Here is an 11,523-nt window from a genome sequence, read left to right as displayed (position 1 = left end):
ATTCCAACTTGCTGAAAAATCCGTGAAATCTGTAAAATGTTACCCCGGGCGACTTGGCTACATTGAAGAAACGCCTCGAGTTTAAAATCAGCAAAAAGTTGAAATCAAAATCTCTGCAAAATGTTTCTAAAAACCAATTTCTTGTATGTTCAGGACGCTTCTTCTATGTCAGTGAATGGCTCAACTTCATTGGACTCCAAGACTACATCTCCAACTTTGTCGCAGCTGGCTACAAGCACATGACAAAGCTGACTGAAATTGATTGGGACACTGCGAAGCTAATGGTACAACTCGCTCCTCTGTTCCTGGAACTAAACTTAAGTTTTTTCCAGCAACTCGGCATCACCCGCCCCGGACACATTGCTCGTATCCTGCATTCCTTCAAGAAAGCGGAGGATGAGAAGCGACAAGAGTATAACAATCGTCTGCAGACGATGAAGCCTCTCATGTCGCCACCACCACCACTTCCTCCAAGAACTTCGAGACAGTGAGATTTCATAGAATTTTTAGAGTAACACCTATTTGTTGCAGGCAAGCGTGTGCCGAGTGCCCGCAGGGTGATTTCGACAAGATCAAGAACAAGCTGCTCCAAGGAAACGTTGTCTATCGTGCTCACCATCTTGGCGTTCAGGAGATTGGAGAGACGGATTGTTCTGATGAGGCGCACGTTGCTATGACAGCTATCAAAGAGTCGATTATTGATTGGGAGACGATTCCTCGTGTCACGTTGGACTTGACTTGTAATGGTATTACCATTTTCGATGAGAAATTCAAAGTGAGTTCTAGAAAGTTTGAAAAATGGAGTGAGCGAGAAACCTGCAATAGGAGAGCCTCAACATTGTGAAGTTTGAGCTAATTTCTCTTCGGTCGTGTCGAAGATATCAAAAATCTGTCAACTGATAAATTGTTTACCATAATATCAGTGATGTTTTGTTCGTTGACACAGTTTTGATAGCTTGCATAGGAATGGAGAAAATTAAGATCAAAGTTGACAGTATGGGGACCCTTTTATTACAGGTTTTACGGTGAAAACTCCAGCAATTTCTCTGGCGCGGCCTCAGCAAAATTGCTGGGTTTTCTGCTTTCTGCATAAGGAAAAAAAAACCAGCAATTCTGAATTGCTTTTAAATTGCTTCTCACTGAATAACCCCATTAGATTACGGACCGTCGTAAATATCGTTACAATTTGAACACGGATGTTTCCGGCAAGAAATTCCTCTCGTTTTTCAAGTTTTTCACCATTACGAGTGTGTAAGTGATCGGAATTTCAATAAATTGAGAAATACTCGTTAATGTTTATTTTTGAGCGCCGATTTTATATGTTACGCCCTTTGTGGGCTAATTAAGGAAGTTTCTGTTATATTGACTTTCTATGATTATCTCTAAACTCGCCTGCACTTGCAACCGCATCTGTGAGCCTATCCAGCTCTGACATAATCTTGAATTTGGTAACATCGTCGACTCCAATCTCAGTGAGAATGCCTCTGTTGATGGTTCCCTTCAACTGATCCATCTTATCATAACCATTATTCTGAAGGAGAGTTCCAACTGCAGCAGCTTGCCCTGGAGCTAGCATCACATCGCTTTCCAACCACTCGATGATTGTTTTCGGTTGCTGAAATAGAAATTTATCTTTTTCCAGTGTCCCTCTATTTCTCTAAATTTAACAAAAAGAACCGAGAAATACCTTTTTAATAAAAAGCGATTTTTGATCTCTGAGCTCATCCTCGACGAGAGTGACGCTCAGCGCTTTTGAGCCACGATCACGGAGATAGACGGCTACACGGGGCTCGTACTCGCGCTCGAACACACTTTCACGACACGGAGCGGCACCGAACGAGTCGAAGACACTTTCCACCTGTATACCAAAGAAATGCAACTAAAAAATTTTGAGCTAATTAAAAAAATTAATTATCAACTGAAAATTCAACTGATAGAGGGCGACTACACCAAAAATCGAAATTATACACATTTTCTTCAGAATATCTCCCATCTAATTTTCAAAAACACATACCCTATCCCAGCTCGGCTCCTCACTGGTCGTCGTGTCTGACTTCTGATCAGATGACGGTGACGACAAGTTGTCTGATGGTGACAGCGAGTTGAGAATCAGATTTGTCGTTCCATTCTGTCGTCGAATTCTCACCGGCTCTTCAGGCTCCACGTAACTGCTGCTGTTCATCTGAACTTTTGACGTGGATTCACTGCTACTGTTGCTGGATGTCGAAGAGAATTCAGAGAAAAAGTTGGAGGTTGTCGAATCGATAAGACGAGATTTTCCACAGAGTGCGTCGAAAATAAACGCCTTCGATGTGTTTGGAGATGGTGGACTTTCGCCAGAAGCTGTCGTTGGTTTGTGGAGATCATCAAGGAAGATGGCGGTGACATTGTTATCTTTATCCACAGTGTGCCCATGTCCATAAATGACACTTCCAGTTACTGATCCAGTAATCTCCTCTGGCATCGCAAGTGGTGCTCTTCCATTATCCCTTTCTCGGTTGAACTTTTCTTTGTCGAGTGTAGAGCATGCGTAGGTCAGAGAAGATGTCACACTGCTGGCTCTGGTATCCAATCTTGGACTTTGAGTGAGGCCTAGAGACTCTTCTCGGTCACATGTGGTACGGGATAAGGAGAATGCTGAAAAATATCATATTGATTCTCAATTTCTTCTTTAAGTTTGACTCACGATGGCGCTGCAGTTGTCTTTCCAGTGTTCTATCCAGTGCTGGCTCTTGGATAAATGCCTCATTTAGGTTCGGACGTGAATGATCAGGGATTTTTGGCGTGTAGGTAGTTGGCTTCGGTAGAGTTGAATATCCAGTTTGTCTTCGTAGGGATGATGATCTTGCCAAAGGTGACCCTGGTCGTGCGAAAATCGCCGAGTTGTTAGGGACATTGTCATATGGGGCTGGAGCTGGTGGTGGTGGACGATTACAAGTAGCGGTGAGCTGATTCTTCTGCCATTCGTTAAATCTTGTTGGGGAGTTGTAAGCGCAGTTGTCACCAGGAAGAACAGACGCTGAAAAAAGGAAATATAAGAGTCCTATTAACAAAAAACGCAAAATATACTCACCAATCTTCTCCGTTGGCCTAGACCGAACAGTTTTGAGGCGCGTTGGAAGTGTATCACTGGATCGCTGACACGAGTAGTGTTTGGTGTGATAGCTTGGTGATGTCAACGGGAATCTTCCGGTTCGTGGAGCTCGGTCGTACATCGAACTGTTCCAGGTACGATTTATTGAGTTAGTGGTGTATGGCCCTTCAGAGCGGACACTGTTCAGAGCTTCTGGAGAATCATCTGGCGACAAATCACGGAGTCTGGCAGAGATTGAAGGCGGCTGGTAGATGGCATGGTTGTTGCGGCGTTGATCAGGGAAGACTTGGACTGAAATTATTCAATTTTCGATTTTTTTCTCATCTCGTCCCCCTAAGACGTACCACTAGCCTGACTTGGCAATGGCTGCCAAATTGCCTCCCGCTCGTTGTCACTCTGACTTCCTTCCGTCTCTCTACCCGAATCTCGACGATCCATTCCTTCGATAATCTGTCTACACTCCTTCCATCCTTCTGGATTCTTGACAAAATGAGCGATTTCATTGCGGCGATTCTCTTGAAGATCGATTATCATTTGAAGAACCGTCTGGCCATGCTGATTTTTGATTTCCGTATTGACCCCGCTTTCTATGAGCCAAGCGACCGCTTGAACTTGTCCGCAAGCCGATGCCACGTGGAGAGCAGTGCCGTCTTCGGTGGTGTAGTTGATTGAGAATCCATATTGGCGGAGAACCTGGAATAGAAAATGTATTTTTGGATTTTGGAGACAAAAATCGGCGGAAAACAGTCTATCAAAGTCGCAGAATTTTCAATTTTCCTGGAAATTTTTAACACATATATTGGAGGGTACAACGAGGGAACAGAACGTTAGAAGTACTTTAAGCTTACAAAATTCACAATTAGGGAGTACAAAATACGAAATTTTCAGGTATTTTGTACCCGGAATCGAGATTTTTGCCCTACTAAGTACGATTACTCATTTTTGAGCGTTTTAACTAGCATTTTTGCTGACCAAACCCTTGGAAACCAGGCGAAACTATTCGAAATCATTTCTAGAGCATACATTCAAAAAAAAACCTAAAAAGGGAAAAAAAGTAACACAAATGGTGCGGGTCAGATCAATAACCTGGCGAGACGGGGCAACACCAACAGTATGGCGAGAGGGAAGATACGCAGGTGGTATAAGACAGGTTGAGGCCAAATGATGCGCAGTGTATGCGCAGATAGGGCTCAGGAAATGCGTATGTGTTGTGTATAGGCTGATCAGATAATATGCCCGGTGGTCTTGTGATTTTCACTCCAGTGGAAATTTTTTTAAATATTTTTCTTTCAATTTATGATAATCAAAAACATTCATCGTTGCTAGAGACTACTTCGCAAACAATTTTAAAATTCTCGTCTTTCCTACAACTTACCGAATGACGTATCATTGTCATCTTGTAATCAGAAAAAAACGGAAGGCGTCATCTGCTTTCCATTCATTAAAAGTTTGCTTAACGCTACCAGAACAAAAGCCGTGCCCAACTTTTTTTTTCTATTTATAAACTGCTACTACCTATGACACACAACCTATTCTGCATTACCCCCTTCCTCCCTTTTTGCTATTCTCAATGACTGAATAATGAATAGAATAGTAGCAACTCACTTTCATGCACTCAACATGATTGTATTTGGCTGCAAGATGGAACGGATAGATTAATGGACGTTTGATGTCTGGTGATCCGACACGAAGCGAGTCATAAGCTGATTGGACCGGGAACTTTGGCCATTTCTCGCAGAGAGCTCTGATAGCTTCGGCACAGCCGATTCGAGCAGCCACGTCGATCACATTCTCTTTGTTCTCGTTTCGAATGAATGGATCGGCATTTTTCTGGAAAATTCGATATATTGTTAACGCTCTTATAGATTTACCACCCCGAACTCTCAACTTTGAACCCATATATCTCGGTTTCTGTAAAAGATATCAAAAAGTTGTCAACTGACAATTTTTTTTGATATTATGGTGAATATTCTGTCGGTGGACCACTATTCCATATCTTCTACAGGAATCGGGATAAATGGGTTCAAAGGTGACAGTTTTTGTGGCCTCCTTCTATTTGATTTTTTACAATAAATTGGCTTTAAGTCAAAGTTGGGGGAGTTTTTCTAGAGAAGTTTAGATTCTAGGAAACTTTCAAAACCAACCTTTATGAGATAAAATACAACTTCAATATGGCTTCTCTGAACGGCCAGGTGCAACGGCGTCTCATTGAAAATGTTGACAGCATTCAGAATATCTGCTGGCTTCTCCATCGTCTGCAGCAGCAACATCTTCACAATCTCCAGATTTCCATTCCATGCAGCCAAGTGGATTGGTAGTATGTTTTTGGTACTTTTGCACAAAATAAGTAGTGGTTCATAGTCCATCAACAACTTGCTAATCTGGTTCTGATTCTCGAGTACTGCATGATGGAGAAGTGTGAAGTCGGACTTCTCATCCTTGTAATCTGTCAGCCAGTGACTATCGGATTTTGTTGTGAAGAATCTAAATTTTGAGGGGGTTACTTCAGAACTCAAATGCCTAGAATCTTACTTTAAACCACTTCGAATCTTCCTTCCTCGCTTGGAACTGAGAAACAGGGCAACTTTATCATATTCGCCTTTTTTGCAAGCATCTATCACTTCTGTTTTCGATATGACATAATCCTTGAGGCTCATCTCATCTGTATTCCTGTGAAAGTTTTAGATTAAAGTTTGAAAAAAAGATAGGGGAGGAGAAACTGAAAGGAAAGAAAAAACTAAAAATAGAAGAGCGAAGTAAGAAATGTTCTGAAGCTGGTTTTTGCTTTCTCTATAACTCAATTTACAGAATTCTCAGAAGGATTAAGAAAGAAACTTTCCCTCTCACAAAAGAGTACATAAAACGATCGGAAGTGCCAAATATGTACAAAAAGAGAGGCCCCGCGCGGGAAGTGAGAATAAAAAGAGTTGAGGGAGGGGGGAGGTCCCGGAGAAGAATGTCTCGTAATGTATTGCATTTTACTCGCTTTTCACCAAAATCTCGACAAGAGTGGTGAAATGGGGGAGGAGAGGCGCTGATGTGGGTGTGGGGGGTCGTCTGGTGTGCCTCTACGCCCCAAAACTACGATGGGAGGCCCGCCCCCTAGACTTCCGACTATTTTTGTTGTTGGTATTTTGCAGAGTGCATTTGGGAGAGGGGGAGGAGCGACGGAAGGCAACAACAACAACATGGAATAAAAAAGAAAAGTACAGCTAATAGTACTAATAGTTGAGAAAGATGTGAATGTGTGATAGAAAGAAGCTTATTTTCCGAGAAATAGAGTGAGGGGATGAGAACTTCTGACATTGGAAAAAAAGATGGAAAATAATAAAGATGTCAAAGAATAAACCAATTTCTAAACTAGGTTGTGATTTCTGGCATATGTAACATATCTTCACAGTTCCCAGAGAATCCATACACCGTATTTGCTCAACTAGAAGCTCATAATACGTGCACTTCAAGCTCAATTATCTCTGTTCTATCAAAAATCTGTCAACTAATAAATTATTTATCATAATATCACCAATGTTTTAACAGTTGGTAACTTTTTGATATCTTTTGAAGAAACTGAGATAATCGAGCCCAAAACGCAAGTGATATTTGAGCTTCTATAGAAAATTTTCAAATATTCCAAAATATGAAAATTTCAAAAAAAGAAGTTCAAATTCCCAAAAGTTTTGAACTTCCAAAAATTTCGAAACTTTCCAGAAAAATTCAAAAATATCTAAATAATTCTAAAAATCCAAAAATCCATATTTTTTTATATTTCACTAAATTTTAAAACTTAAACTGTTGAATGTTTTGAAAATCGAATTTTTAAAATTTCTACAGCTTGAAAATTCTCAAAAATCCCAAATTTTTAGATATCTCAAAAATTTTAAAGCATGAAATGCGGGAAAATCTAAAAGTTCCAATTCTAAAAGTTTTCGATTCCCAACCATCCAGAAATTAACATTTACCGTAATCACTCTAATAGAACGCCACCCAAATCGTCAAATTTGAGCCCATGTATTTCATTTTCTGTGAGAGATATCAAAAAGTAGTTAACTGATTAAATGTTGCTCATATCATGATAAACATTTTATCGGTTGACAACTTTTTGATATCTTTCGAATGAAGTGAGATATATAGGCTCAAAGTGGACGTTCCGGGTGGCGTTCTATTAGAGTGTTTACGGTGACTAGATTTCCTAAAAAATATTCAGATTTTTGGAAAAAAATCCTTATCGGAAATTTTGCAACTCTCTGAAAATTCTTATACTAGAAAAAACAAATTCTGATCAAAAAACGCATTTGCTCGGTTTCTCCGAAAAAAGTTCTTCTCTTCTTTTGTCAAATAATCAGATTTCTCAATTAGAAGGCACGCGACTACGGAGCACACAAGAGCCAGGATAATGCACTTTTTCAATTTTTCCTATTTCGAAAAATTGAAACTTCAAATTGTAGTTAATAATGCGTGAAACCTAGGGAAATGAGAGTCAAATAGATTATAATGATGGGAAGAAAAAGAAAAAATGTGGGGGACAAAGCACTTTTGAAGTGCAGTAAAGGAAAGATGAGGAGGAGGAGAAGAAGTAGGAGGAAATAGTGGAATTGATAAACCCGATGTTAAGTTGTAATAAGTGTCTCCTACGTGTTGCATATGTCAACGAACACATCAAGTTAAACACTTCACATTGTGTTAGAAGAAACAGGAAGAATCTGATATGATAGTTCTTAAATCAATTTTTGGTGGAATTTAGCAGGTGTTTGAGCTGCTTGGAATCAAGCTATCAAATATAAAAGTGTGAATTTGCAAGATTGGTTGCTTTGGATGAGAAGATATATGTCAAGTTAAACGTGCATTCATCCATCTTCTATCACCCAGTCCTTTCCATTTCTTCTCCCACCGACAATTATCACCTCCGTGCCTGGCCAATCAACCCATATCATCTTTTTTCCTTCTACTTTGAAGCAGCAGAAAAAAAAAGAAAGAGAAAACAGCAACATGATATGATGGCTATATGGGAAATGTCAAATAGTAGAAAAGTTATGATGATGACACCAGGTCGCATAAAAGAGTGAGTGACACGAATAATAGTAATAATAATAACGCGCTCCTTTTTTTCAGTTGAGTGCATTGCATATATACTCCTCCCGTTAACTGGTAATTGGTATGTAGTGGGAACCGTGTCAGGGGATGAAGAAAGACCAATAAGATGCGCTTGTTAGGTGAGTGGGGGGTTGCCGGAAATGAACAGAAAGCGTGGGAGAGTTCGGAGAAGAAGAATTTCGGCGAGTGTGTTCAAAAATAGGGAGGGAATAATCCACTGGGAATTGATATTTTTGGGTGTCCCGGAATGAAAATATGGGCAAAAATCAATCATTTGGCAATTTCGATAATACCGTGAACACAGTTGAATGCCACTCCTAAATTTTAAATTTGAGCCGATTTATCTCGATTCCGGTGCAAGATATCAAAAAGTCGTCAACTGATAAAATGTTTATCATAACATCAGTAACATTTTATTAGTTGATCCTTTTTTGATATCTTGTACAGAAAATGAGCTATACTTCATCGATTTTGCATAAGAAACGCGTGCAGTTTACCTAGAGAAACTAGCTTGATTTCTAATTCTGTAGAAGGAGAAGAAGAAGAAGAAGTGTGAAACCATCATAACTTGAATCGAAACCGCCTGAGGACACAAGGAGAGGAAGCGCTCACAGTACAACACTGTTTGAAGTTCTGCGAATCCAAAAACGCGTCAGATTAGGGAAAAGCTACCATAAAACCTGTATTAGAAAGGCACATTGGAAGTACCAGAGAATGATATAAGGCCTGACCCTTCTAATATAGGTCTTACGTTGTTCTAAATCTAGATTTTAAAAATCCTAAACTAATAATACATAAATTTATTGAAGATGAAAGATAGAAAATTAGAAGTGACGCTGAAGAAGGCTTGCATTGATGATTACATGTAGGTGTAGTAGGAGTCCGTTGAGGCTGTGTCGTCATCGTTGGAGCTGAAAAGTTGGACGAAATTAATAAAATGAGCTACAGTATCCTCTCAATTTACAATGACTCTGGTATCCGTTTAGTTACAGTGACTCTGGTGGCTACAGTATTCATGTTGTTACAATGAATTTGGTGGCTACAGTATCTTAGTAGTTGAAATGACTCTGGTGTCAACCGTATCCCTCTGGTTACAATGTTTCTGGCGGTTATAGTATCCCAAAAATTACAATGACTCTGCTGGCTGCAGTTACCCTCTAGTTACTATGACTATGGTGTCTACAGTATCCCTCTAGGTACAATGATTTGGTGTCTACAGTATCCCTCTAGGTACAATGATTTGGTGTATACAGTATCCCTTCAGATACTATCATTTTGGTGGACACCAGGAAAGATATGTTTGTTTTGAAAAATTAAAATGAAGCTACATCTGAATTTATTGAAATAAGGAGCTACGGTGAATTTTTGAAGCCTGGTAGCTAGTAAGCCTAGTATGCTACAGTAATCATAATGCTACAGTAAATCTGCAGTGACCGAATTTTCAAAGCTCTAACATGTCAGATCCAGGAATCTAGTAACTACTTTAGGTATAGGAAAATTTAGTGATGGGAAAATTTGTATCTGCCAGTTGTTACCTCGAATTATTAAGCTTAATCTAAACGCCTTAACACTTGCACTTCGAGCCTAATTATCTCGGTTCCTGAGAGCCATATCAAAAATCTGCCAACTGATAAAATAATGGTGATATTATGACAAACATTTTATCAGTTGACAGATTTTCGCTATCTCTTGAAGAAGTTGAGATAATTGAGCTTAAAGTGAGAATATATAGATGGAATTTTACTAGAGAAAACACGGTATGCTTAATTTTTTATCTCTATCAAGTTGAATGGACCCATCAATGAACTAAACTGTTTTTGGAAAGTTTGCTCCCTTCACTAACCTGAACAGTTTGTACCATGGTCGCCTTTTGGTCTTCTTCAATTTCTTCTTCTCCTCATACTCTTTCTTGCATGCCGCCTTCATTTCCATGTGCAGTTTTTTGGCCTCATTTTTCACCGTCTTTTCCAATTGCTTTCTTTCCTTCTCCGCCAATTTAGCCAAGACCTTCTTCTCCTTCTTCTCCTCTTTCGACATAGATTTAGAGTCCATGTATTTCTTCTTGTACTTCTTGATGGCAACCACAAAGTAGACCGATTCATCATCGGCATCAATGTCTTCATAAATGTTTCCGTCGGTGTACCATGGTCCCTTTGGAGGCTCCCAGACCTTTTTGTTGTAGACGATCGCGTAGCCATAGTTGGAAGTGGGGTCCACACCTTCTAGTAGGGACTTTTCGGCATCCTCACCAAACGATGTATCCACAGAAAATGTAGAGTCGTCGTATGGAATGTCAGAGTCGGACTCGCAAACAACTTCTTCGGTTTTCTGAATGCTAGAGAAAACACTGACCGGTTGTTGACGAGAAGAGTCCGAGCAAACGACATCCATGGTTGGTGGTGGTGCGGGAATTTCCATGTAGTCCTCAGTAGATGAGTCCAACTCTCCAACTGAGAATCCAGAAGAATTCAGTGAAGAATCCAGAAAATCGTAGGGGACGTATGCTTTGACAAACTGGGCTTTCTCTTTTACAACAGCCTTTCCATTATCAAAATCATAGCCAGCGAACATGAGGAAGAACCGTATGAAGGTCCAATTGGGGTTGATCTGAGAGTAAACGGCATCCTGGAGGCCGTCCTCTCTGCTCGACTCCCAAATAGTTGGTGGAATACAGCATTGAGGGAAGCGGCGTAGAATACGCGGCATCTCTGTGCCGAATGACCAAATGAAGTGAACTATCACTGCTCCGACAGGGCAGTGGGCGTGTCTTGCCGAGTCCTTTGTCGCCGGCGCCGCCACTGGGACCGTACGTCGAATGGCGACACGCCCCGAAGGGAAGGAACACTTCTGGAAGGTTTGTGGAGAAGAAAGGGTGAGCAAAAGAGCTGTTGTTTCAGAGCAAGCGTTGCTGGAGATGTTTCATAACGGATTTGGAACCGAGGAGAAAAAAAAAGAAAAAAAAACAAAAAAAGAGGGTGGACAGGTGAGAATATGTTGTTTTTTGATTCAAGTCGAAGAACAACATTGAAGAACAACATCGGGGAGAGAAGCAGGTGGCTTCTGTTTTGTAATTTCACACCTGTCGATGTTTTTTTTTTCAATTTGAACTTCTGCATTTGAATATGGGAAAGTGGGAGGAAGAGAGAAGGGCCCCTCTTGAGGGGGGCCGGAGTATACAAAAAGTTCCGGGGATATTTCGTGGGGAAAATCCTTGTAGTCGATTCCAGATCCACCGAATTATCTGAGACTTTCTGTGGCTTTTCCATTCATCTCGATTCTTCTTAGTCATCGGTTTCCAAACAACTTTCCTTTTTATCATTTTGATAAGAATGTTGTCC

General features: G+C 40.4%; 2 protein-coding genes across 2 annotated transcripts in view; both read right to left on the bottom strand.

Annotated features, from left to right (window-relative positions):
- Positions 1 to 5,751, bottom strand: part of CBG16074 — a gene marked incomplete at both ends in the record, with an annotated part of 7,475 nt that extends 1,724 nt beyond the window's left edge. The window contains 9 exons of the mRNA XM_045238887.1: positions 1,393 to 1,615; positions 1,688 to 1,858; positions 2,015 to 2,637; positions 2,687 to 3,019; positions 3,074 to 3,385; positions 3,439 to 3,787; positions 4,670 to 4,924; positions 5,239 to 5,578; positions 5,627 to 5,751. Coding sequence (XP_045095920.1) covers positions 1,393 to 1,615; positions 1,688 to 1,858; positions 2,015 to 2,637; positions 2,687 to 3,019; positions 3,074 to 3,385; positions 3,439 to 3,787; positions 4,670 to 4,924; positions 5,239 to 5,578; positions 5,627 to 5,751 — 2,731 coding nt within the window. The remainder of the gene's footprint in view (positions 1 to 1,392; positions 1,616 to 1,687; positions 1,859 to 2,014; positions 2,638 to 2,686; positions 3,020 to 3,073; positions 3,386 to 3,438; positions 3,788 to 4,669; positions 4,925 to 5,238; positions 5,579 to 5,626) is intronic.
- Positions 5,752 to 9,044: 3,293 nt separating this feature from the next.
- CBG16077 lies at positions 9,045 to 10,891 on the bottom strand (the record flags this gene model as incomplete). Its single annotated transcript, XM_002643397.2, has 2 exons — positions 9,045 to 9,096; positions 10,029 to 10,891. The coding sequence occupies 2 exons, from the start codon at positions 10,889 to 10,891 to the stop codon at positions 9,045 to 9,047; spliced, it is 915 nt and encodes a 304-aa protein (XP_002643443.2).
- Positions 10,892 to 11,523: the final 632 nt, after the last annotated feature.

This window comes from Caenorhabditis briggsae, assembly GCF_000004555.2.
Source record: "Caenorhabditis briggsae complete genome, chrX, whole genome shotgun sequence".
Lineage (NCBI taxonomy): Eukaryota > Metazoa > Nematoda > Chromadorea > Rhabditida > Rhabditidae > Caenorhabditis > Caenorhabditis briggsae.
Note: the sequence above shows the minus strand (reverse complement) of the source record. Positions and strands in the feature narration are given on the sequence as shown.